Source organism: Chionomys nivalis, chromosome 5, assembly GCF_950005125.1.
Source record: "Chionomys nivalis chromosome 5, mChiNiv1.1, whole genome shotgun sequence".
NCBI classification, from domain to species: domain Eukaryota; kingdom Metazoa; phylum Chordata; class Mammalia; order Rodentia; family Cricetidae; genus Chionomys; species Chionomys nivalis.
Window position 1 is genome coordinate 10645889 of NC_080090.1, and position 26928 is coordinate 10672816.

General features: G+C 52.1%; 1 protein-coding gene across 2 annotated transcripts; it reads left to right on the plus strand.

Moving 5' to 3' along the window:
* Nucleotides 1–1719: 1719 nt before the first annotated feature.
* Pacc1 (proton activated chloride channel 1) lies at nt 1720–26860 on the plus strand. Of its 2 annotated transcripts, XM_057770683.1 has the most exons (8): nt 1720–1854; nt 3973–4069; nt 16120–16329; nt 17797–17948; nt 21651–21793; nt 23345–23489; nt 24454–24561; nt 25503–26860. In XM_057770683.1, the coding sequence occupies exons 1-8, from the start codon at nt 1819–1821 to the stop codon at nt 25662–25664; spliced, it is 1053 nt and encodes a 350-aa protein (XP_057626666.1). In that variant the 5' UTR covers nt 1720–1818; the 3' UTR covers nt 25665–26860. The 2 variants fall into 2 exon arrangements, with proteins under 2 accessions (XP_057626666.1, XP_057626667.1); XM_057770684.1 differs by lacking the exons at nt 23345–23489; nt 25503–26860 and having other exon boundaries at nt 24454–24565.
* Nucleotides 26861–26928: the final 68 nt, after the last annotated feature.

Genomic DNA, 26928 nt, shown 5'->3' on the forward strand with positions numbered 1-26928 from the left:
GGATGTGCTGCTTTTCTTTATGCTGCATTTGTTTAACTCTGTGAAGCTGTGACTCTTTGCCTGTCTAAAACACCTGATGGACTAATAAAGTGCTGAATGGCCAATAGCAAGGCAGGATCAAGGATAGGCGGGGCTGGCAGCTTGAGAGGATAAATAGGAGGAGGAGGGAACACTAGGGATCAGCAATCAGCCAGCCACCTAGTAAGTGTGAAAGTAAGATACAAAAGTGAGAAAAGGAAAAGGCCTGGGTGTAAAAGTTAGATGGTTCAGGAGTTGGAATACGGGCTGCTGCCGAGGCTGGGGATTCCTGCCTTACTGTGTCTAATAAGAGCTGTAACATTGTAGAGTGTAGAGTCCTGGTACCTAGGTGTATGTAAGAGCTGCAGGTATGTGTAACAGGGCCCTATAGCTAAGGATCCTGTTACCGGAGGCTTGGACGGGAGCTGTAACACTAGAGGGCGCCACTTGCTACGGCTCTCGCTAGTCTGGGGCACTACTGGTTGCTGCTGCTATAGATACAAGACCTTCCAAAGAGAACCTACTGAAATCCAGGATGCTCTGGTGTGGCTGGTGCCGCTATGCTGGCCACTGAGAGGGGAAGGAGTCAAATGCCATGAGTAGGTTGGGGGCGGGGCTGCTAAGCTGCAGGGGGCACAGAGCAAGGCTCCCTGAGATTCAATAAGCTGCCTCTGTCTGCTTCACAGCTGAGTGGCTCTAGGCAGTGAGAAGAGGAAGATGTGGTTCTCAAGTCCTCCCAGTTAAAGCAAAACATTCCATTCTCCCCCATTTAGGGCTTGTGCCTCAAGGCTGAACAGGTATGTGGGTGTCTCTTACAAGGTACTGTGAAGCTACGCTGTTGGCCACAATGGTAGACAAAGGAGGGCTCGGAACATGGCAAAAATTGTGGGTGAGGGGCAAAGTCCGACTTCCAAGTGTGCAACTTGAGAATCAAGGAGCCGACTGAAAAGGACCTGGGTTTGGTTCCCCGCACTACATAGGAGGCTAGCATGTGTGTGATGCCCCTCTCTGACCTCCCTGGGCACCTGCACACAGGAGGTACGGTTGTACGTTCAGACACACACACACACACTAAATAAATCTTTTTTTTTTTTAAGTTTAAAGATGATATGAAGGAGAAAGTTATAATCCTAGGACTTGGGAAGCTGAGACACAGTTACTGCCTATGAATTCGAAGCCAGCTTGATCTACAAGGTGAGAGATTGTCTCTCCCTCCCCCGCCCCTCGGAATTTTGTTAGTCCTGTCCCAGATGCAATAACGTCTTGATCACCACTCCCTCCCTATCCTTTCTGATACAAGGTATCCCCAGTACCTCAATTTCATAATCTGTAACAAGAACGTTCCCATTGCAGGATGCCTGGAAGGATCGAGACATAAGTGCACGGAGAACTTGGTAATACAGGGCTCTCTGGACATTTATTCCCATTTTAAACCAAGTTTCCTCTTCCCGTTACTGTGCACACCGATCCAGCTGACCTGGACCCCGTGCCACGCTCCACTCAGGCACTGGTTCCTCTGCCTGACAAAGAGAGGAAGTGTATGACTCGTGCTTGCCTCTCCGGCAGGAGGTAGAGCCCCACTGATTCTTCTCATAGCCTCTCCCCGGCACACGGAACTACATCTCCCAGCATCGCCCGCGCGGGCCCGGCGGCAGCAGGAGGCGCGCATGCGCCGAGCGCCGCCACGCCTGGTCTCCGGCCGTAGACGCGAGCGGGTCTGGCTTAGAGGAACGGGCACATTTCGGAGCGCACGCCTTCGCTGCGTTGCGGTCCCGGGTGAGCCGCCGCGGGTTTAGTGCCATGATCCGACAGGACCTCTCCACATCCTACCAGGAGGTGCGAGCCATGCGGGCGCGGGGGGCGGGCAGGGCATCGCGACCCCCGCGCAGGTGGATGATTGGCACTCGGTGGCGGGCGGGCGGGCTCTGCAGCAGGTGGAGCCGCTGCGTGGTCCCCGCACGCGAGACGACCGGGCCTTTGGCCTCGGGCTGTGGGAAAAGCGCGTAGCCGGCCGCTCCTTCGCGGCTCCCCGCCGCCTCCACGGCCCCACGAGCCCTGCAGCTCTTTGTCTGTCGCCCAAGCCTCGGGCTTCCCCTAGTAGAGCCGCGCTCGCTCCGTGTCCCTGTGTTCCTCTGGCTTGGGGCTGCCCCGGCCCTGCCCTGAGTGTCTCCCCGCGGCGCTGCATCCTACGCCGTCTGCCACCACTCTCCAGGTTTGCTCAGGGCGGTGCTACCGCCCCACACCGTTAGACCTTATCCAACCGGAGCAGCCCAAGCTTCTCAGCAGCTTTCCACAGCCCAGCAGCTGGTCTTTGTAACCATTTCCACCCACGGAGGCTCACGGTCTCCACAGGAGTTGACAGAGTGCTGAGCTCAGCGCCCGGTTGAGTTAGTGACCCCGAGTGAATAACAGGATGTTATCAACTCCTGTTTCTTGGTTTCCGAGGACCGCGGCTCAGCCACACATGGCCTGTATCTCCTTACTTAGCAGGGCTTCTAAGATAATTTATTGAAGTCCAGGCTGCTGCCCTGCTTGCAGAGCAAGGCCACAGGTGGAATCGGGTGTTCACTGGAGTCATGCCCAATGAGTAGAAGACTCTAGAAGGGTCCCCTCACTTTACCATCTTCAGGTGTGTTTTGAACTTCCAGGAAGACTGCCTAGAGATTGGCCCGCGTCTTTCTTGCCTGGATTGTTTCGAGAGTGGACCTGACTCTGGGTGTCTGCTGAGGAGAGGTTCTGGCGCTCCAGGATGGGGCATTCTGAGAATGCCGGGACAGGCAAAGGCCACTGTGTGTCAGGCTGGTATTGAGGGGAGGGGGTGTTGCGGCCAGGCTTGGCTCCTGAGGAGTTCCAGTCTTCCGGGGACCACCGTCTCTCTTGAGACTTTTTTCCTTAAATCATCCGGGATGAATTAGAAAGCTCCCTGAGGACTGGGGATGTTCGTAACTGAGTTGGTGCAGCTTGGAGTGCTTAATCCTAGCATTTAGTAGGTGGACCCAGAAGAGTAGAAATTCAGGGTCATTCTCCAGGGTGGGGAGTTTGAAGCCAGCCTGGGTTACATGAGACCTTGTCTCAGAGGCGGGGGAAAGGTACATTGTAACTTTACTTGATAAAACCATGAGCCTGGGAAGCTAGTCCTCCTCCCAGTTGGAATGGAATCCTTCCAAACTGACTTCATCTGCCTGCTTCCTAAAGCGATAGGACACTTTAATCTCTGCTTTCTCAGTGCCAAGATCTCCCGCCTCTGACGGGTCAGGTGGGAACACTGATGAGGTTGTGGTTGCCTGGTACCCGGCTGCCAATCAATGCTTGTTACCTGGGCATCCTTCCTGTGTTCTGCCGTTTGCACCCACATCTGTGGGCTTCAGTGCCTCCACACGGCTCTGGCACCAGCTTTGCTGTTCTCATCTCTCTCTGAGCAGACTCTAAGCCAGCCACATTTCCTCTTCCTCTGGGAAGTGGTTAGGACCACGGGCTTTGGAACTAGACCAGACCGGAGTGGCGCGACTCCTTCATTGACTGGCTCTGTGGGTGGGCGTTTCCCAGGAGATGTGTGACGCCTGTACTTGTTTGTGAATGGAGATAGTCACTCAGTTGTATTCCCCAAATCTAGCCTGGTGAGTGTCCTTGAAGATGCGCTCAGGGGGGCACATGCTGCACGGGGCCGTGCGAAAATGGGGGCTGTGGTTAGACACCAGGCTAAGCTACAAGCAGAGAATGCCAGGAGTTGCTGGCTATCACCAGAAGCTAGGAGACAGGCTGGGAACTTGTCTCCCTCACAGCTCGGAGGGAGCCAGCCTCGGGCTGTGAGAGAACACAGTGACATCGGTCTCACACATCCTGTGTCATGTGGTCTTTGTGCATGTGTGACAATTATGTGGATGGCAGCTTCTGCTTTTTGGCCTCGAAAAGGCCAGGCTGCCCCAGCTGAGCTGCGTTTTCCTTCTCCTTTAGCTCAGCGAGGAGTTGGACCAGGTTGTTGAGAACTCGGAGCAGGCAGACGAGCGAGACAAGGAGCCAGTTCAAGTCCAAGGTCCAGGGGTCCTGTCAGGTAAGTGGGTTTAGGGTGCTGGACCGTGGGCTGTGTGCCGCTGCTACCGCTGCTGCTGGAGGCCCAGTCCAGGCGCCTTGCCAGCGATGGCAGTGGCAGCCTCCTCTCCCCTCCCCTTGTACCCAGTGCTGCATCTCAAGGTCTGCTCCAGTTCTAAAGCGCTACATATTTAATCAGCCTCCGGATGGGAGGCTGTACCTGTTCAAGGTCTGCATTTTTGAGAGTGGGTTTGAACTAGTTCCTGAGGCCAGCCCTTCTCCATGACTGATGTCCTGATCACGTCTCAGAGACCTGGAGGAGAAGGGCTCCTTGGAGGGCTCCCCGTTGTACCAGCTGGTAGGGGAGCTCACCCAGGCTTGGCCTGTTTCACAGTCTCCTTGGCCTAATTCCCTCGCTTCCATCCATAGCCCAGTGATTCCTTGACGGAGGCCTATGTGTCCTAAAGCCCATCTGCCCAGCAGAGGCCACCTTTGCTGTTACAGTCTTCTTTCTGAAATTCTCAGCCATCTTTATAAAAGGCTTGTTTTTATTTATGTACATCTGTGTGCGTGTATGCCACACACCTGTGAGCATGCCCGTGGGGACTAGAGGAGGGCATCAAAGTCCCTGGAGCTGGAGTTGAGGTGGATGCTGGGAAGGGAAACCCGGGTCCTCTGTAAGAGCACCAAGTGCTCTTATTCACTGAGCCACCTCTTCAGTCACCCCCTTTAAAATTTATTTATTGTTGGGGGCACAGGATATGTATTTTAGGGCGTGAAGGCATGGCGTGCGTGGAGGTCAGAGACACGGGCTTCTGTGGTTGTGCTCAGGTTTGCCATGCTACCCTTCCTCTCTGGGTTAATGCCTAATCATTCCTCGGCTCCCCGCTGACAGGATCACGTCCCATCCTCCCATACTGCCCCTGTCCTCTGACTCCTGTTCCCTGCAGTGTTGCTGCTGCAGAGGAGGTTCGTTCCTTTGTCGCCGATGTCACCAGTGAAACCTGGTGAGGGCAGGCATGGTTCTTCTCCTTAGCCAAGGCTGATCAGTGTGGGTGAGTGGACGGAGGGAGCCCCGCCTGGTTCCAGCTCCTCGGGTGGGCGAATGGACAGAACCCTTCCTAGTTCTAGCTCCTCGGGTGGGGTGGGTGAGTGAGGTCAGTGGATGGAGCCCCTGCTTGTTTCCAGCTTCTTGGGTGGGTGCAGGAGAAGTGAGTTCTGTTCTTTCGGTTCCTCTGTCTGGGGGGAGGAGGTCGTATGATTCTGCTTACCGCTCACTCCAAGGAAGGAGGCAAAGCGGCTGCTGTTCCCCACTGCTCTTCCACCAGGCTCTGCCGTCCCTCTCCAGCCTCCACCCCCACACCACATTGAATTCTCACAAGAACTCCAAAAGGTGGTGTCCTCATTTCATAGATGAGGACTGCAAGCTCAGGCTGCGTGGAGCACTCTGACCCCTAACTCACTGATGCCTTATTTTTTTTTTAATGTTTATTTTTTGTGAGAGAGGGTGAGGGGTGAGCATTGTGGAAGTCAGAGGACTTCTGGGAGTCGGATCTTCCAGTGTTCGGGCGCTAAGAATCGAACTCAGGCTATTGGGCTTGCAAGCGTCTTTGTTCACGAAGCCATCTTGCTGGTCTGGCTTGTCTGTATTTGTGAGGTTCACTGTGGGGTGGTTCACAGGTACAGTCTGTGATGGCTCACCATGGCGATTAGCGCGTTGTCCCATACATTTATCACTTGTGGTAAGGGCACTGAAAACCCTTGTTATCTTGAAATATGCAGCACACCAATCCTAACTGGAAGTCCCTGCTGTGCAGGAGGACCCCGGGACACACCGCTCCTGTCTGCTGTGTCTGAGAACTTGTGGGCTCACCTCTCACATGCTCCCCTCCCTCTTTCTGGCACCCACTGTTCTCTCTCCTCTGCTGACATCAGCTGTTGCAAAGTCCATGTGAGTGAGCTTGCATGACATTTGCCCTTCCAGGCCTGTGTCTGTTCTCGGGTCCATCCACGTCTCAAACGAAGATTTAAACTTCCTGTTTAGATAAAGTCTTGTGTAGCCCAGGCTGGCCTTGAACTCTCTGAGGATGGTGGTAATTTTTAGTCCTACCCTGACCGAGATATTGTTTATCTGCATAAGCATATGGATTGTCCTGTCTGTGGTTCTCTTCTGATTGGCGTTTACTCCAGGAGACGGGAACTGTGAGATGGCCAGTGAACTTCTAGATTGTTATCTTGTAACGATCTACTCAGGAGAGTGACCAAACAGTCTGTGGCCCAGTTTCCCTCTCTGGCCCCACCCTTTCAACCTCTCAGGATCAGCCTTGTGCGATCATTTCACATTGCCACAGTTGGGTCTGCTGGGCTACTGCAGATCCAAGCCACTCCTGTCTCACTGTGCCTTTTCTGAGACAGGGTCTCTCTGTGGCCTGGAGCTCACTGTGTGAGCAAGGCTGCCAGCGAGTCCTCGGAGAGATGCTATTTCGGTGTCTCTGGCTCTGGGATTATAAGCATGACCCACCAGACGTGGCTTTTTCACATTTACAGTCCTAGGGATTGGGCTTAGACCCACCTGCTTGATTGACTGAGCCATCTTCCCAGCCCTGGACCTTGAGATTGCTTCCAGTTCTTGGCGTCTGTGACCCAGCCTGCAGCAGATACATACACCCTGGTTTCATATTCTCTGGGCACATCTGTGTATCGCTGGATCGCATGTATTTTAATATTTTCATGTTTTTTGAGACAATATCTGATGTATCTCAGGCTGTCCTTGTTATGTGGGGAGGACGGCCTTAGCTCCCCATCTCCCTGCTGCACCTCCTGAATGACCAGTGACATCCCCAGCCCTGTGCTTTCCCTTGGCCTCTATTCTATTTACATGTTCTCTGATCTCTGTTGACTCTTTTCCTAACTTTGGATTTTGTTCTTTTAATTTTTTAAAAAGAAATTCATTGTTTCATCAATGTAAAGTTTTATTTTTATTTATGAGAATATACATGTGTCTGTGTGAGGATGTGTGCATGTATGTGGGTGCCTGAGAAACCTGGAAGGGGGTGATGGATCCTCTGAGCTGGAGTCACAGGTTGTTGTCTGCCCCTCCTTCATGTGGATGCTGGGAGTCAAATTTATCCTCTGCAAGGCCAACAAGTGCTCTTAATTGCCGAGCCATCCCCCGAGACCCTGATTTGATTATTTTTCTCGTTCTTTGAGGGGCAGCATTAAGTTGCTTATTTGGGCTGGGCAGTGATGGCGCATACCTTTGATCCCAGCACTCAGGAGGAAGAGACAGGACAGGCTTCAAAGCTATAGAGAAAACCAGTCTCCAAAAACAAACAGATAAAAATCCCAAAATTGCTTATTTGAGATTTTTCTTAATATAAGCATGTTTTGAGATTTATTATTTTTGGGGAGGGAGTTGAGACAGAGTTTCTCTGTGTAGCTTTGGTTGTCCGGAACTCGCTCTGTAGACCAGGCTGGCTTTGAACTCACAGAGATCTGCCTGCCTCTGCCCCCTAAGTGCTGGGATTAAAGGCGTGAGCCATCACATGCCAACTCTGTTCATTACTTATATTTGTGTATATATGTGAGAAGCTGCCCATGGAAGCCAGAAGAGGGTGTTGGATGCCCTGAAGCTGGAGTGATAGGCAGTTGTGAGCCCCTTGAAGAGAGTGCTGGGAATTGAACTTGGGTCCTCTGCAACAGCAAGTGCTTGTAACTCCTGAGCCACTCTGAGCCCTTGTCTCTATTACTGTTTGTGAGTGTAGCGCTTGTGCATGTATGTAGGCCAGAAGAGGCATTGCATATCCTCTGTGTATGTGCTTGTACATGTATGTAGGCCAGAAGAAGACATTACATATCCTCCTCTACCACTGACCCTCTATCATCTGTTTCTTTGAGGCAGGGGCTCCCCTGGAGTCTGGAACTCATGTTTCTTGGCTTAGGCCAGAAGGTAGCAAGCCCCAGAAATCCTCCACCCTTTGTCCCTCAGTCTGACTTCCTTCGTGGGAACAGGACCTGGCCCTCATGATAGAGCAAGTGCCAGGTTCTCTGAGCCCCAGGTTCTCTGTGTTGATGTAGATATTTGCTGTTGGGAGCTCCTTGTTGACCCGGGTCACACGTCCAGGCTGGCCTTGAGGTCTCGTGGTTGCTCGGCTTACAGGATTGGGCCACGACACTTGACTCCACCTGACTTTTATTCTTTCCACTTGAAATTTGCAGGGGACTGAGTGTGTTTCCCAGCACCCATGTCGGGCCACTCACAATCACCTGGGAGAGCCAACGCCACCTTCTGGCCTTCGTAGGCACCTTACCACAGCGTCTAACTCACCTCCCCCAAAAGAAAAGGTTTAAATTTTGGAAGCTGGTACTTTGTGTCACAGTAATGGAGTATTTTGAATTCAGTCATGAATTTACCCCTCCTAAAGAGTTACCGGTGTGTGTTCCTGACATATTTTCCCCATGCTTCCAGCTGGAACAGTCCATCCATCCCTGTTTCTTACCAGGCCAGTGATGAGGAACCCTCCAGCTTTGCTTGGAAGGCCCTTTCTCCCATTTCTGAAATGCTCCGTCACTGAGGGGGAAGTTCTTGGCTGGGGTGCTTTCTCCCTGCCCCGTGTCCTCTGGGAAATCAGTGACTGTACCTTCCTTGCCCCCTTTCTGGCTTTAAATTCCTCTCTTCTCCCTCCCTCCCCCCTCTTCTTCCTCTTCTCCCTTTCTCTTTTTATCTGTCCTTTCATCCTTCATCCTTTTTTTTTTTTTTTTTTTTTTTATTTTTGAGATGTGATCTCCCTCTAGTCCAGGTTGGCCTTGGTCTTGTGATCCCCCACCTCAGCCTTCCCAGGCTGGGATGATAGGCTTGAACTTCTGCTCCTGGCTCCGGTTCTCCTTCTCTCTGTCTCTGGACAGCTCCTAAGAATGTCTTGAAAGGGAGCTCTTTGCAGTGGCTAGAACTTGAGTCCACACCTTACTCGATGGCTGTTAGCTGTTATAAATAATGTTCTCTGTGCCTTCCTTCATCCCTTCCTCCTCTGCAGTGTCTACTGTGTGGATCTCTTCTTGATGGCTTTCCATGGACGCTGCGGCTTTCCCTGCACTTCTGCTCTGTCTGCAGCTGGCTTATTTCAGTGACCTGACTTCAAGTCTAGAAATTCTGCTTGGTCTAATCTGCTATTGCTGTTGCAGATATTAGTTGTATTTTTGATTCATTGGCATCTTGATTTCTCACTTTTTTTTTTCTTTTTTGGTGTTTTTTGAGATAGTTTCTCAGTATAACCCTGGCTATCCAGGAACTCTCCCTGTAGACCAGGCTGGACTCAAACTCTGAGTTCTGCCTGCCTCTGCCTCCCAAGTGCTGGAATTAAAGGTGTGTGCCACCATGCCTGACTTCATCCTCATATCTCTCTCTTTCTCAGTCTTTTATGTATATGAGTGCTGTAACATTTGCATGCCAGAAGAGGGCTCCAGATTCCATTAGAGACGGTTGTGAGTCACTTCTGGTTGCTGGGAATTGAGCTCAAGACTGGAGGAGCAGCCAGTGCTCTTAGCCAGGAGGCAGAACCACCTCTCATTTCTTACCGGCTGAGTCTTTCCTCCAGAGCACGCGGCTGCTCTGGTGTTGTTGAGGACTTGCTTGCTCCCTCTCACTGTGTTTTCTCAGTTGTTACTTGGAATTCCTTTCTGTGCACTCCACTGCGTCTCTGGAGAATTACTGTGCTTTATAGTGTCATTTCTTGCTCTTTGGGCCCCACATGCTGTTGGGTGTGTTTTCAATACATGCATGCACTGTGTCTTTACTCGTGTCTGCCCCACTGCCCTTCCTGGCCTGGACTGACCGCTGAAGTGCTATCAGATTGACTCTGTAATCCCACATCAGATCATGAGGGGCTTGTTATGTGAATCTACTTCACACAGTGCCAGGTTGTCTAGTTCCATCAGCTTCTGCACATATATAAATGTCATTTTTCTTTGTGTGTGGGATAGGTGTGTGCGTGTTCATGTGTGAGCTTGTGTATGTCTGCGCACACGAGTGTGCATGTGGAGGCCAGCAGTGAACTAATCCAGACAATGAAATGGTGGAAATGGTACCACTCAGATTGAGTCTGGGTCCTTCCTCCTAGGGTAGACCTCTGGAAGTGGCCTCAGTGCCTGCAGATCTGTTTCTCAGGTGACTCTAAATGTAGACAGACTTACCGTGAGGTCCGTCATGAGCAGTGGAGATGGCTCCACAGATAAGGAGCCTACTCACCTGGGAAGATCCTTCACCCATTGGGTAGGATGTCTGTAACATCAGGTACCGCCTTGTGGAGTGTGATCTGTCCCTGATGAGGGTGAGCGTTGAGGTTGTGTTTGCTCTGGGTCCTGCTCCCCTTCAGGTGTGGCAGTGGTTTGTTTCATGGGCTTGAGAAAAGGCACATGTAAACTCAAAGTCGTTGTCTTCTGGGGGAATTGGTTTTTTGGCCACTGTGTGGTAGCCTTCCTTGTCTTATAATCCTTGCCATCTCTCTTGTCCATTGCAGTCATGGCTGTTGAAGGAGCAGTGGGCTGCGTTCCTGCCACCTGGCTGCCTGGCTAGCTTATGCCCCAAAATAATTACACGGAAACTGTATTCTTTTAAACACTGCTTGGCCCATTAGCTCTAGCCTCTTCTTGGCTAATTCTCACATCTTGGTTAACCCATTTCTAATAATCTTTGTAGCACCACAAAGTGGTGGCTTACCGGGAAAGATTCAGCTTGTCTGACCTGGTGGCTGGCTCCATGGCGTCTGCCTAACTTCCCTTCTTCCCAGCATTCTGTTTTGTTTACTCCACATATCTAATTTTCTGTCATATCAAAGGGCCAAGGCAATTTCTTTATTAACCAATGAAATCAACACAAAACAGAAGACCCTCCCACGTCACATGGCCACTCCTTAGGTTTTCCACGATGCAGGTTTCTGTTTGCTTAGAATGTCATTTTCCATCCTTTTGGTTTAAGCCTGTAAAGTGTGTGAAGTCACACACTATATATAATTTAGCTTTATTTTAAGGCTTACTAATTTTTTTATTTTTTAGTGTGTGTGAAGGGATCCATGGGAATGACTAGGAGTAACCGGCAGTATTGAGGCGTCAGCGAGAGCAGTAAGTGCTCTGACTGCCAGGCCGTCTTTTCAGCCCCACAGTGTCCCTCCCTCAATGCGCCCGCCTGTACCTTTGGTTTTGTCCATTTAGGTCAGCATCACTGCTGTGGCTGAGGACCCTTCCCAGCCTTTATGGGTCTTCCTGCTGTTTTGGGCACCCGTCCTTCCTCTGCTCTGGCTGCTGTGGTCCAGTGCTTTCTCCCTGCACTGGTAGTTAGTTTTGCTCTTCCAGTGGGATTTATCTTTCTTGTGGCTGTAGGGCTTTCTGCCTGTTAATCTTGATTGTTGATGGCTTTGAGAAGCCCGATCCTTCTGGGTGTCTGTGACAGGCTTCCCTAGAGAGGAATGAGTAGGGAAGACCCACCGTGGATGTGAACGGCCCCTGTGAGCAACCCACGCGAGCACAGGGGAATGAAGGAAGCCACAGCACAGGTGCCCTCTCTGTGGTGAGCCGCAGCTCTGCTCTACAGAGTGGTGGCAGCCTCTGCGACTGTGATCCAGTCACTCATCTCGCTTGGGCATCTGCCATAGTGACATGAAGCCGGCCAACACAGGGCACTCTGAGCTTCTGGAAGGCGTCTGTGAACATGGATTCTTTCGATTTTTGTCCTAGAAGGCCTTTATTTCTCCAGCATTCTTGAAGGGTAGATCTCATCACTGAGTATAATATAATAACTCTTGACTGCAGGGTTTCCACCAAACAGTCTGCTGTTGGTCTAGTGGGGATGTCCCTAACGTGACTTTTGTGTGGCAGATTTTACAGCTTTCTCATATACTTCCTGGCAGTTGCATTATAACATGCCGTGGTTAAATCTCTTCCAGTCACGTCCGCACCATAACATGCCATGGTAGAGATGTCTCCTAGTCATGTCTACACCGTAACATGCCGTGGTAGAGATGTCTCCTAGTCATGTCTACACCGTAACATGCCGTGGTGGAGATGTCTCCTAGTCATGTCTGTCTGGGCTTCTAAAGCCTTTAATACCTCAGTGTCCACGTCTTTCCTAAGAGGAGGAAAGTTTTCTCCCTGTTTCATTGAATAGGTTTCTGTTCCCCTGACATCTCCCTCCGAGCCCTGTGCTTTCTGCACTGAGGCCTCCCGCTGCCCCCACATTTCCCACGCACATCGTCTTCCTGTTTTCACCCAGCAATTTAATTACATTTTAAATCGCTGACCAGGCGTCTTATCCGTCTGGGATTCTTTGGGACATCTTGCTATTAATTACATTCTTTCTTTCTTTATTATGCATACAATATTCTGTCTGTGTGTATGTCTGTAGGCCAGAAGAGGGCATCAGACCTCATTACAGATGGTTGTGAGCCACCATGTGGTTGCCGGGAATTGAACTCAGGACCTTTGGAAGAGCAGGCAATGCTCTTAACCACTGAGCCATCTCTCCAGCCCTAATAATTACATTCTTTAGGGAGCATTATGTAACCTTGCATTTTTATCTTTTTGGTCCAGTCCATACCTGGTGGCCTCCATAGTAGTTGGCCTTCTCTTGAACGTGCACCTCAGTCTGTTGGTTTGTTGTGTGATGTTGGCTTTGATTGTCTGTGGGCAGCGCGGTGGGCTCTCATGGCTTCCTTAGCTGTGCTAAGGAGTTCAGGACAGTGAGGAGGGCAGCAGGCAGCCGAGACTGCAGAGTCTGGCTGACTTGGGCCTGCAGCACAGGGGCACTGACAGGAAATACTCGTTTATTTTCTGAACTGAAGGAGCAGGCGTATGACACGTTGAGAGCAGGACCCGACGTGAAGTTTGGGGTTCCCAGTTGCTCACAGCTCTGAGAGCCTTGCCTGGCAGGAAATGATGACTTCGCTGTTAAGGAGAATATTGCAGGGAGCACTCGGGGAGCAGTTCCAGTTGCTGAGGAAGCAGGACCTGCTTCTCTTCACTCCCCTTGGCAGTGACGATGGCAGGAGTGGATGCCTCAGAGCTGCAGATGCCAACTAGGAGAAAAATGCCGGACACAAAATGGAGGTAGAAGGGACAGCACCACGGAGCAGGCACATCCCTTCCCTACTGCACAGTGCTCGGTGGCTCAGGAGCTGGCTTGTCTGAGCATTGATCTTGGAGGCTTGTCTTCCTTGACTGGGTCATGTTTTCTTTTATTTTTACCTTTAAATGTTTGTGTGTGTGTGTGTGTGTGTGTACACACACGCGTGCGCACACATACGTGCCATGGTTCACGTGTAGAAGTCAGGACAACTTCCGGAAGTTGTTCTTTCCTTCTGTCACGTGGGTCTGGGATGGATCCCATGATGTTCGGCTTGGTCCCGAGTGCTTTACCTGCTGAGCCATCTTTGCCGGTCCTAAAGCCTCATTTTTTAAAAAATTCTTTCCATGTCCAGTAGTTAAAAAACATCTTTTATTATTTTGTGTGTATTAGTGTTTTGCCTGTTGCCTGTATATAGGCATGTATACTACATGTGTGCCTGGTGCCTGTGGAGGTCAGAAAAGGGTACTGGAGTTATAGATGATTGTGAACCACCCTGTGGGTGCTAGGAATTTGAACCCAGGACCTCTGTAGGAGTAGCCAGTGCTGTTAACTGCTGAGCCGTCTCTATAGCCCCTCATGTCTAGTAATTTTTAATTGAACACTGGTGTATTAGGCATGTTCTTCTAGGTGAAGAGAACTAATAGACTGTGTACATGTGTGTCTGTGTGTGCTTGTGTCTGTGTGTGTGTACGTGTGTCTGTGTGTGTTTGTATCTGTGCATGTGTGCTTGTGTCTGTGTGTGTGTACAGAGTGTATACTAAACAGCATCTGCCAGACTGGCTTACATGGTGAAGCCTGGCAGTGTCTGTCTGCGTGCAGGAGAGGCAGAGAACCTGGTAGCCACATAGTCACAGAGCTTGGCGCTTCAGCAGTCCCCTCTGGTGCAGGAGCCTGGAAGCTTCCTGGAGAGCTGCTGGCCTTCTCTCTAGGTTGGAAGGCCTGGGAAGCTGGAGTTAGACCTTAGCAGGGGCTTGCAGGACTCACTCAGGAAGCAGCCAAGCCAGCAGGGCACGCTGCTTTCTCCTGGGGACACTTTCTATCTGGGTAGCCCAATGGCAGACTGCGGGTCCTCCCGCCTGGGTCCTCCCGGTCTCTCTGGAAAGCCCCTGTCTCCAGAGGTGTGCTACTCCTGGGCGGGTGGGAGGAGACCAGCCAGCACTGCTGTAGATTCTGGTCGTTGCCATGGCTCTGAAGTACTTTTGTCTCGGCGGGTAGGTACCGCGGAGAGGAGGAAGCTCTACGGCCCTGTCTTTTCATACTGTCAGCTGGAATCAGCCATTTCTCTTCCTACATCAGCTCTGCTTCCCCAGCCCTCAGGATGTTCAGTCAGTGACCTGCTCAGAATTAGGGATCTCCCCTCTCTGGGACTCCCCTACTTTCAGGATTTCCCCTTCACTTGAGCCCTGAACTCTTGTCACCCTGAACCATGTCATTAGGAGGTTGGTATGAACCTTCAGGCAAACAGGCAACTCTGCATCTCAATGATCATTCTTTTTCTTTTTTAAAAATTTATTTATTGTTTTTTAAAAAAACTATCTTATTTTACATACCAATCCCAGTTTCCACTCCCTCCCCTCCTCCCATCCCCTCTACTTTCCTCCCCACCCCCCATTCACTCTTCAGAGAGGGGAGTCAACAAAGTCTAGCATATTGCTTTGAGGAAGGACCAAGGCCCTCCCCACTATATCTAGACTGAGCAAGGTATCCCTTCAAAGAGAATGAGTTATCTTGATTGAGAGAGCCATAGGGCTAGCAAGAAACCTGGCACTAGAGAAATCCCCTGGGATCCACAAGGATGACCCCAGCTAAGACCCTAAGCAGTGGTGGAGAGGGTGCCGGAACTGGCCTTGCCCTGTAGTCAGATTAATAACTGTCTTAAATGTCACCATAGACCCTCCATCCAGCAACTGATGGAAACAGGCAGAGACCCACAGCAGAGCACTGGGCTGAGCTCCCAAAGTCCAGTCAAAGAGTGGGAGGAATGGGAATATGAGCAAAGAGGTCAAGACCATGATGGGGACACCCACTGAAACAGCTTACCTGAGCTAATGGGAGCTCACCAACTCCAGCTGAAAAAGGAAGGAACCAGCATAGGACCAAACTAGTCCCTCTGAATGTGGGTGACAGTTGTATGGCTGGGGCAGACTGTGGGGCCACTGGCAGTGAGACCAGGATTTATCCTTCTTGCTTGGACTGTCTTTTCGTTACCCATTCTCTTTGGAGGGGTGCCTTGCTCACGGGCCATTCTTTCCTCTAGAGGTCAAGTCCTTCCTTGTCAGCCTGTGTTCTTTAATATCTTCATTAAATTTAATACAATTTAATTCATATTAAATTAATTAATGCTCAGATCTTAAGGTCATCATCTGAGGCAGGTGGCGTGACCACACCACTCGGTCCCTGTTGGAAGTCACAGCCACAGAGACAGCTGACCTTTCCCTCAGAACTGTGGTGTGGAATGAAGGGAAAAACACCACGGGAAGGTGAACCAGGCTGTGGTCCAAGCACCATCCTGGGTGGCTCGTATCAGGAACCCATGCCTGGTGCCTGTGTCTAAGGTCAAGGCGCTGCAGTGCTGACCGTCTGGGCAGGAAGCACCTTCAGGAAGGAGATCTTATTTGGCTCACGGTTTGAGAGGACACCGTCCATCATATTAGACATGGAGGCAGTAACAAGTGGTTGCTGTATGGCATCTGCATCACATAGCAGAGGGACACTCATGTCCTTGCTCAGCATGGAGACCCCGGTCAGATTAGCCACCAAGGGAAGTGAGCAGGGCAGAGTTGGTTATGAACTTCAGAATGGGCCCAGGAGTGGCAGATAAGAGCAAGCAGTTCAGGACTGAAAGATGGGGAAGGAAGGGAATGTGGGCCTGACTGACTGAGACTACTGGTAAGGCCGGTGGCCTTGGCGAGGGGGGGAGGTGTGGAGGAGAGGTGACCCTGCTGTCCTGCCCCCAGGCGTCGACAGCGAGTCTGCCTCCAGCAGCATCCGCTTCAGCAAGGCCTGCCTGAAGAACGTCTTCTCGGTCCTGCTCATCTTCATCTACCTGCTGCTCATGGCTGTGGCTGTCTTCCTGGTCTACCAGACCATCACGGACTTCCGAGAAAAGCTCAAGCACCCCGTCATGTCTGTGTCTTACAAGGAGGTGGACCGCTACGACGCTCCAGGTAGGGCCTGCTGGGCTGGGCATCAGCGCCCTGGCTCTTGCTTAGCAAACACTGCCTCCCTAAGCCACCACTGTGTTCCCAGCCCAGGCAGAGTGGAGCAAGATGGAGATTAGTTGTAGGCATGGATCTGAGAGCTAATGCCAGGCCGTGGGGCACCGAGTGGGCAGGGAGGAATGGCACTGGAGCCAGGCTTTGTTAGGCACAAGATGGGCAGCTCGGGCTTGTGGGAGGAGGAGCTGCCCCGGGGTGTATGCAGGAGGCAGTGGGCTGCTTAGGAGAGAGGTGAGAACTCCTAGAGCAGAAGACGAGGGAATGGGGCAGCGTATTAGCTGCTTTTCTATTACTGTAACAGAACAGCACCGTCAAGGTGACTTCAAAAAGAAAGCATTTAATTGGCTTACAGTTCCAGAGGGTCCGAGGCTGCCATAGTGGAGCAGAGGCGTGGTGGCAGGAACAGCTGGGATCTCACAGCTGGAATGAAAAGCAGGCAGAGCCCAAACTGGGAACAAAACCTCAAGCCTGCCCTAGTGACATACCCGCCTCCAACGAGGCCACACCTCCTTAGTCCTTCCCAAACAGTTCCAACAACTGGGACCAGGTGTTCAAACACAGGAGCCCATGGGAATGTTCTCATTGAAAGTGCCGCAGGCAGTGAGCTGCCAGGCCACAGCGGGGCTTAGGAAGGTGGTGGGTACACACATCATGTAGGGCCTAGCCCAGAGGGCTCCAGGCCACTCTGTGTACCTTTCTCTGCGTGATGGGATGGCTGACCCCTGAGGACTGTTGGCTGGCTGGCTGGCTGGCTGGCTGGCTGGCTGGCTGGCTGACTGGCTGACTGACTGACTGACTGGCTGACTGTCTGGCTCTGTCTGGCTCTGTATAGTGGCACTAGAGAAGGAGTGTGGGCTCAGACCCTGCCTGCCATGAGTGTGCCACCTGCTCTGGCCCCAATGACCCCAGGACATCCTGCCCACAGGCTGGAGCCAGAGCTCCCAGACGTCACCCTGCAGCCGGGCTGGTCATTTCTTCTCGCCCTGGCTTTGCTGGTCTGGGCTCCTTGTGGGTTTTTCTCACAGTGTGTGCTCCCATCCCCAGCTCTTCCTCAATACCGTGTGTCGTCGTCGGCAGGGTTTCTGCTCTGGAGTCCTGGCCTGGGAGCCTGAGTTGAGAGCACACAGGACATTGTGTGGTGTGTGTTCTTGAAACTCCCAGGAGAGTTTCCCAGTTAGCTCTGGGGAACCCCCCAGCCAGAGCCTTTGCAGCACCAGGCAGGCGGGGCCCGCGAGGCAGCTGTGTGCCATGAGGTGAGGGGTGACCGAGGTGCCGAGTGCCCTCCATTGGGGTACAGCTGTGTTTCCACCCCCTTTTCTTTTCCCGTCTTGGCGCTGCCCCAAGGAGGCAGGTGTGAGACAATGTGGCGAGCCCAGGACTGTGGCTTCTGACATTTGCGGTTTCTGTTTGTTCCAGGGATCGCCCTATACCCCGGTCAGGCGCAGCTGCTCAGCTGTAAGCACCACTATGAGGTCATCCCACCTCTTACCAGCCCTGGCCAGCCGGGAGACAGGAACTGCACCACCCAGAGGATCAATTACACCCATCCCTTCTCCAATCACACCATGGTAATGCCTGTGTCTCTGGGTTGTCTGGTTAGCCACACCGCTAAGGATTATAGCCTTCCTTCTCTTACAGCCTGTACGCGTGGGCCCATGGTCCTGGCAGGTGAGAGCGTGGCATGTGTACCACTGGGGCTGATAACCCTCAGGGCTTCCTGCCTGGTGGGAGGGTGGCGGGGCTGCAGGTGGGTCTGCCTGTGGTTAGCAGTCCCCCTGGAAATACCAGGTTCCAGGAACTGTCACCATGCCTGTGGATGGGGTCTAGGAATCCATATTTTGTGAATGTGAAGATGGGATCCTGTACTGGTGGTGAGGATGACCGACTCCCTGCGTCACACAGCAGAGCTCGGCTGGTGGCCATGCGGAGATCTTGGGCAGGGGTGTGGCTTTGCATTGTTGTTTCCTGGTCTTTTTTCCTCCTCCAAGAGGGGCGGAATTGATGGGGCCATCTGAGAGCTTCCCATCAGAACAGAAGCTTCCTGGGCACAGGACATTGGTGACCGTGGTGATGTGGATGAGAATGGCCCCCAGAGGCCCTTTATTTGAGTGCTTGGTTCCTAGTTAGTGGAACCATTTGGGAAGGATTGGGAGGTGTGGCCTTGGGGGAGGTGTGTCACTGGGGGTGGGCTTGAAGGTTTCAAAAGCCTATGCCAGGCCCGGCGGCCCTCTCTCCACGCCTTCTTTCTGTGGGCCAGGATGTAGCTCTTAGCTGCATATCCAGTACCATGCCTACTTCCGCGGTGCCATGCTTCCTGTCATAGCAATAGTGGACTAAGCCTCTGAAGCTGTAAGCGAGCCCCCAGCTTTCTTTTTTACAAGAGCTGCCTTGGTCATGCTGTCTCTTCACAGCAGAACAGTGACTGAGACACTGAACGTGGTGATGGAGAGGACCGGCGCTGTGCAGCCGAGCCTCTGTGCAAGGCAGTGGTGGGTGCCCTGGAGGCCGAGTATGTGAGAGAGGTGTGGCTAGGGACAGAAGCAAAGGAGTGAGTGTGTCTTGCTGTGGGGTCAGTCCTGCGTCCTTTCTGGGGAGAGGAACCACCAAGACTCTAGTTGATTCGTCTCCAGGCCACTCCCTAGAGCCTGATGAAATGATTTCTACTCTATGAAAAGCAGGAGAGGACAGCTAGGGGGTGAGGCCAGTCCTGCAGACTGGTAGACCAGAAGGCCGGAGGAGCTCATGTGCAGTGCAGATTACTGTTTGGTTGATGGAGCTGGCTGAGCACAGAAGGCTCACAAACCAGGACAGGACAGGCAGTGCAGGCCTCTGGCCCCCAGTTTGACATGACTGAATGACTGGGTTTGGAGCATGGCTGATGGCTGTGACTCCAGGACTTTGTCCTCTCTGGTTGCAGAGGTGCTGGGGAAGGTGTTTCTCTGGGTGCCAGGCCTCAGAACAACCTTTGCACAGGCTGAGGGAAGGCCCTCTGCTCGGGTTGGAGACAGAACTCCTGCAGGAACCTCAGGTGCTCCTTGCCCACAGTTGCAGAGTGCTCCCATGGGTAGAGAGTGTTGGCAAGCGGATGTGAGCACCAGGGAGATGTCTTCCCGCACTTGGCATCTGAATCCTGTATTCCTGAGAATGGGCAGTTGGTGTCACTGGGCGTGTTCATGAGGCCAGCATGAAATAGTGACCTGACCATTCGGGGAACCCCTTCCTCTCCTCTGTGGATGGTACACTTCCTAGGAGGCAGCTGCTCACACTCAAGACTGCTGTATTGCTGTAGGAGTTCATAATTTAAATATAAAACCCATAAAATAAGGGGTCAAAAGTCAGGGTGTTTTCATGGGAAGGAAGTTCGATGCAGTCCCCCGCCAGTTCTGAGGGACGGTTGATTTTCTTCATCAGCTCCTTCCAGCCACAAGCTGTGAACCTCACAAGTTTACTTCCTCCCTGGCCACCTGCTCGCTGAGCAAACCCCAGTGTGTGATGATGTGATGAGGGGTGGGGTGGGCACTTAGGAGGCTGCGCGGGGCGGGAGGATCTTGCTCAGCGCCACACTGAGGTTCCATCTCAGAAAAGGAACACGATGTGCCAGTGTCCGTGTGGTGAGGGAGACGAGTGTTCACAGCAGTTCTGCCATTCCGGTGACAGCCAGGCAGGGCCTGTGTGGCACGGGCCGACTGGAAGGTTCATAGCTGCTCGGCGACCGTGGCGATGCCACCAGGGCCTGCGTTTCCGCTGCGCTGTGCAGGCAGCTCCTTCCTGCTGATCTCCGGTTGCTGCGGCCTCAACTACAGGCTGATCTGCGTTGCTGGACACTTCTGTGGTCACATCAGAACTGGATGTTAGCAAACTGCCCTCCTTGGATCTGCTTTCAGCTTGAGTTATTTGGGGACTGGGGCTGAGCTGGCAGGTGGGGAGGGGGCCTGTTCTCGCTGCCATGAGCTGTTACTATGCAGGCTCTGCCTGACCGAGGCCTCTATGACAGTGACACCACACCCCCCAACCCCCCACCCCCACCCCCTTGAGGGTCTTGTTGACTTCCTGGTTTCTTGTGCTCTGGATTTTATGGTGGTTTGCCTGTAGCCAGTGATTTGCTTTCATACAGCCAGGACCACCCCTTTTCCAGTCTGTAGGATTGGCGCATCCTCACTGCCTGGGTTTCCTGCCTCTTACAGGTGAAGCTCATGCTATCTCTTGGGCTTTCCTAGCTCCCATAATAATCGGTTCCCTCTCACAAAGTGCTCGCTGCTCAGAGTATGGGCTTAGCTCCTGTGTGCAAACACGCTTCTTGATGGAACAGCCTGCCTGGCAGGCAGGGTCACACGGGCGCTGTTGCGTCATGGGATTGCCCAGCAGTGTTGCTCTGTGCTGTTGTCCTGTCCACATGGTCAGTTTCTGAGCACATGCCTGTCCCCTGGAAGGTGAGAGGAGGAAAGGTAAGGTGGTCCCGGGTTACTCCGTCGGTTCAGTCCTGGCTCCACGAGCCATCCTGGGGACTTTAGCTGGACATGACAAGCTAGTTTGTGTAGAAGAGAGGTGCGCACATACTGCAGAATCTAGGATAACGTGGGAGGAACTGGCCCAGACCGTCGGCACTCACTGCACAGGATGATGCCCTTGGCAGCACACCTCTGGCTCAGGGACCGACCAGCTATTCCTGGGCTGCATTCAGGACAGGAGCGGTCCAGGGTACAGGAAGACAGGATGGTTGGGAGCCAGTTGCCTACGATGTCACATAAAACTAAAGCCAGGCATATGCAGTATGCACGTGTAAGATATACTGGGGAGTGTTGAGGTATTGGCATGCCTTAGTAAGCCCAGCCCAGAAGGCATAGAGAAAGACGAACAGCCTTCGTTCATTGTATTGAATCAAACTCCCATGTAGTAAATGACATCTAGAACAAGCTTAACTGGGACACACCAACACATGACAGGCAAGAGAAAACACCCTCACCCAGTAAAAGTGTTCCGTAGCGTGGACAGCCTGTGAAAAGGGACGTGTGTCACAGCTGGGCTCTGGGTGCTGTGAAGCCCCCCCACCCCCCGCCGCCAGCTTTTGCATCCTCAGGCTGGAGGGTTTGGTGATAGTTACTGGAGGCTGCTGGATGACCTGCTGTGGGTTTGCCAGGCAGTGCTTGTGACTGAAGCCTCTGTGGGGCTGGGGGAGCACTGGAGGAGCCTGCATGAACACTGGGGAGGTCTGTGAGCATTGGGGGAGCACAGCCCCGAGCACTAAGCCTCTGGCTTTTGTTTCCCCACAGCAGTCAGCCCTGATAGTCCAGGGGCCACAGGAAGTGAAGAAGCGGGAGCTGGTGTTCCTCCAGTTTCGCCTGAACCAGAGCAGCGAGGACTTCAGTGCCATTGACTACCTCCTCTTCTCCTCCTTCCAGGAGTTCATGCAAAGGTGGCTGTCCCACATCCACAGGGCCCGTCTCCTGCCGTGCACATGTCATACTGAACATGTAGGGTGAAGATGGGGAACGGGAGCTGCCGGCTCAGGATAGGAGCTACCCTGAACCTGGCGGCCCGTTACACTGGCAGCAGTTAAGCAGATGCGCACAAGGGTGCAGAGTTGCTTGCCCTCCGCATGCGGTACTATCCTGGAGAGGGCTCAGTCAGCCTGGGCTGCAGAGTGGAGGGAGCTGCCTTCAGATGGTCCCTGCCCACTGACAGCTCCTGTTTTCAAACACTAGGGACAGTTTAGTGCCATCTCTGGGGCCTAAAACACTTAGTAGAAAATAGGAATATTCTTGTCTGTCCCTACCTAGTCTTGATCAGCTAAGGCTCCATTTCTATGATATATAGGATACATCACAGTGGCGGGGAGGTGACTGCCCATCTGAAGATAAAGTCACATGCTGCCTCTGCTGGCCTTCAGTATCTCCTAGCCAGCACCTTCTCTGCTTATAGCCTGCTGTCCTGCCTCCGTCCTGGAAGCCGTCAGAGACCTGTCACCCTTTCCTAAGGGTCCTGAGCCTAGCACTGCCGCTTTTGTGTTTTTACTCTCTGACAGTTCGGTCATTTTCACCCGCAGCCTCACCCCCACCAAAACCCTTATTCCCCGCAGTGAGTCTGTCTACCTTCACGTCCTTTTCTGTGTAAACTGTTTTCAGCTACAATTGACTACAAGAACGTGGTTGGGATCATAGTGACTATACTGTTGAAAGAAACAGCTTCCCTCCCAGCAACCAGTAACTCATAAGCCCCCAAGATGAAGTGCTGACAAGGCCCAGTGATAAGCAGCTGTGGGGAGGGCAGTAGCTGTCGTGTCCAGAGAGGACATCTTATTCACATTCCTCCTGTCCCTCTTCTGCAATGTCCAGTGTTCTGATCTTCGGCGGGAGGGTGGTGGCGATGTTACAACTGTCCCTTTTAGGACCAAGCACTGTTTTTGAGCCAGGGCATTACTCTGTAGCCCTGACTGTCCTGGAACCCTCCTGCCTCAGCCTCCCGGGCACTAGGATGACAGACGTGTACCACTCTGCACCCGCTCACTTGTGCGTTGCTTCTGCTGCTTGTACGGCTCAAACGGGATGCTCTTCCATCGCGGGGCCTCTCAAAGGGAGGTTGAATTCACTGAGTGTGGCTTGCCATACTTTAGCCATATTTCAGGGAGCCTATGGAAACCCAGGTGTGGGTGGGGCAGAGGCTGTGAGAGGAACCAGTGTGCCCACGGTGGAGGTGCAGTGGGGGGCAAGGATCATGTTGCTACCCCCCTACTGTGGAACTGTTTGGAAACCAAATGGAGGTATAGTCAGGTTGGGCATTGCTTTTGATGCTAACTGACCAACAACCCTGGTAAGGCAGCCAGATTCTGGAGAGGGAGCAGGGAATCCATAGTATCAGATTGTACCAGAAAAGAAACCAGCATCACACAGGACTAGAGTTGGCTTTGGCAACATTGGGTTCTAGCTGTCAGGCCTGGATTAACCTGGACCTTCCTTCTGTCCCCAAGCTCAGACAAGGCGGGTTTCATGCAGGCCTGTGAGAGTGCCTATTCAAGCTGGAAGTTCTCAGGAGGCTTCCGCACCTGGGTCAAGATGTCACTGGTGAAGACCAAAGAGGAGGATGGGCGAGAAGCTGTTGAGTTCCGGCAAGAGGTTGTGGTTGTTTCCTTGACGTATATGATGACTTCCACGCTTGGATCTGTGGTGGAGGGAGACTTTGAGGGGAAGGGTCTTTTGGGTGGGGTCGTAGGATGAGGATATCTTTAGTAGCCCTTGTGAAGGCTTCATGTGCTAAAAGCAGTCCACAGCAGCTTGCTTGTTCCCCACAAACCCATCTCTGTGCCTGTAGGCATGGGAAGGACTTCCTGTGGCAGGGATTGTGGTAGATAAAGGGATCAGGCACAGTGGGGTGTGCTGACTGTTAAGATGCAGGAGATGAGCTGATCAGAAAGCTTTTGGTCCCTTGGCCTGGAGCCAGAAGCATGCTGGGTGTTGAGGCAGGAAAATTGCTGCTACTGTATGATGCCTGCCCAGTCCCACAGGGCTTGGGTGTCCTTAGTCACTACACTCCTGGGCAGCCCTGTAATTAATCTCAGCATTGTCTTTCTGCGGCCAGTGTGAGCATCAGATAGAGATGGCCCTGTGCCTTTGGAGCCTGTCTTCTCACGGTTGTTTACACAGCTTCTTTCATAGTCGACTGGCTGATCTTATCATGTGTGTCTGCTAAGTATGTATAGAGCTGCCTCGGCATATGGAGTGGGGGGTACACTTTGTCCCCGTAGACATCAAGGGTTAGACTGCTTATCTCAAGTATTTTGAAATTTGGGACTTTTGAATTTGTCTTCCGTAATGGTTTGTGAGTCTTGGCACCTGATGGCAGATTTTGGTGACAGTTCAAAACACTACCAGGCACTGCAGTCTTTCTGCTCCCAAAGGACTGTAAAGTCCCAGCTGGCTCTTGTACCAGTGAACAGGTCTTATACATGAAGCTTGACTTTCCCTCTCCAGAAGATGCCATTAGGAGAGCCAAGGGCTGCATCCCTCCCCGCTCTTACCTCCCTGGGTCCAGGAAACGGAGAGCCCAGAAGTGCTAATTCTCCATCTGTCCCACCCCTAGACTAGCGTGGTTAATTATATTGACCAGAGACCAGCCGCCGAGAAGAGTACACAGTTGTTCTTTGTGGTCTTCGAATGGAAAGATCCCTTCATCCAGAAGGTCCAGGATGTAAGTACTGCCTAGAGTGGTCCTTCCTCACCCATCACAAGATGTCCCGAGATGGTCTTGGTGACAGGGAAGAGAGTCCAAAGCGCGGGTCCCAGGATGGATTCTGTGAGATGGATACATTTTGCTGACACCCATGATCCTAAAGATTGGTCCAGGCTGTGTGCGAGGGGTGAGGGCTGGAGGCTAAGACAGCTGGGGTGAAAGGAACCAGCTTATAGATGTGCATGTGAGGTGTGCTGACGCTCTGCACCCAGAGCCACCTGCCACGAGAGGCTTGTTCTGGTCCAAGTAGAGCCCTTGAACCGTGCATCTCAGCAGTCCTGAAGGCAGAGGTGTGGCCACCGGGCATGTGAGAACACACCACGGAACCAGGCTGACAGGTGATTTTTTTAAGCCACACACGGGAATTCCAGAATGTACAAACTCTTAAGTTTGGTGAGGGAGAAGATGCCGTGGAAGAGCGCTTGTCCAGCACGCATTAGCACTACACGGGGATGAGAGTATTTGATGGGGACCAGCTATTGCTTTAAGTCTTTGCTAGACAGTAAACAGCTGTCATGGGGCTCTGTGGGATAAACAGCTTTGGCAAAAGAAAGGTTTTTGGCTGAGTGGCTGGAGAAAGTGCTGAGCTGGAAGGATGATTAAGTCCAGCTCGGACAACATCCCAGCAGGGGAAGCAGAGGTCTCATGGCAGAATGTGGGGACACAGCAAACAGGTAACTGGGGTGGGAAGACTTTAGGGACATCTGAGTCACTTGTAGAACCAAGCCACCAAATTAAAGCTCAGTCTGAATGTGGAGGGAGGGGCTCAGAGGGCCCTCCAGACCAGCTGTCCACATTAAGTCTGAATGAGCTGAGGCATGTGTCTCTGTGGGTCCAGAATCCAGAGACGGAGTCAAGGTTGTTGCAACCCAACACACGCTTTTGTTTCTGCTCCCCAGATAATCACGGCCAACCCTTGGAATACCATCGCACTCCTCTGTGGGGCTTTCCTCGCGTTATTTAAAGCAGCAGAGTTTGCCAAACTAAGTGTGAAGTGGATGATCAAAATCAGGAAGCGATACCTCAAGAGAAGAGGCCAGGCAGCAAACCACATCAGCTGAGGTCGCCACACCAGCACTCCGGACTGACAGAAGCCTTGTCCTCCCGTTGACAATCGAGCCACCAGCATCCTGTATTCACTTGAAGGGACCCTGCAGGGAAGGGCGGTCTTTCCAACCGGACGGTCAAACCTGGTCCAGGAGGAGGCTGTTCTGAGCCCACAGGCAAACATCCAATGAATAACCTGAAACTTATTTAAGTACTTAAATTATTAACAGACATTTTACCGCGCTGTCTAGTGCCTTGGAGGAGGGGGTTTGTGGAAAGCAGCTTCTTCCTGTCTGCCCATTAAGTAGTTAAGCTCCAGGTTAAAAGAAGTCTCCCTCTTTACCTTAGATTTTTTTTTGTAAAGTGTAGAGATACATCCTGTATACATACTTCCTCCTGACCTTTATACCACCTACTGTTGTTACTTAAGAACAGTAACAGAGCTTAGGTGAGACCTTTTTTTTTTTTTTAAAAAAAATGTAGCCCTGGCGGAACTCACTGTATAGACCAGGCCTGCCTCTGCCTTCCCACTGCTGGGAAGCAAAGCTTCTATTCCTGCTCCCAGCCTTACGTGAGACTTGAAAGGCTACTAGAAACTAGTGGTTACATTTCTGATGGACCGAGCTGACAAAGGTGTCAGCTTGGTGGCCACTGCTCGAAGCACTGGCACAGATGTGTACACAGTAGGCGCCTACTTAGTGTATCTCGATTTCATTAACAGGTAAATAAAGTTGGGCTAATACAAGGAATGAGTGTGAGTAAACCAACAGGCACCAATACTGGAGTTGCGCGTGCTGTGACCGCCAAACCCCAATGGCGGCATGAGTCTGGACTGACCTGAGGTACGTCACCACTGCTTCCAGGGAAGGTAAGCTGGACACGGATGGCAGATGGCCAGACAGATGGACACACCACACTACAAATGAGCTGCTCAGTAGGCCACTGTGTCCTTCAGAAACGCTCGCCTAAAAGGGTGACCTTTAAGGCTTTGACAAATGGCACTTATATAAACCCAGACTCCATCTTTTCCAGATGGTGTGGGAATATGGGTAACTTTCAAAGAATTCACAGTAGGCCTTGGGGAATCTGAAGGGAACTGTTCACGAGTATAAGGAGGGCATTTTTGTCTCTAAATTTAGCAGCAAGAAACTGTTTTGGCTGAATCCCTAGAAATAAACTTGTATAATGAAATATTCACCGCTATCTTTCTATTTCATAGATGTACAAGAATTTTAGACTAAAGGTTTTTTTTTCATAAAATGTCATTGTAGTGCAAAT

Bases quoted from the DNA above. Each gene is read 5' to 3' on its own strand.
- Pacc1 (XM_057770683.1), top strand. From the start codon at position 1,819: ATGATCCGACAGGACCTCTCCACATCCTACCAGGAG. The intron at 17,949-21,650 runs GTAATGCCTGTG...GTTTCCCCACAG, and splicing joins CCTTCTCCAATCACACCATG to CAGTCAGCCCTGATAGTCCA. The intron at 24,562-25,502 runs GTAAGTACTGCC...TCTGCTCCCCAG, and splicing joins TCATCCAGAAGGTCCAGGAT to ATAATCACGGCCAACCCTTG.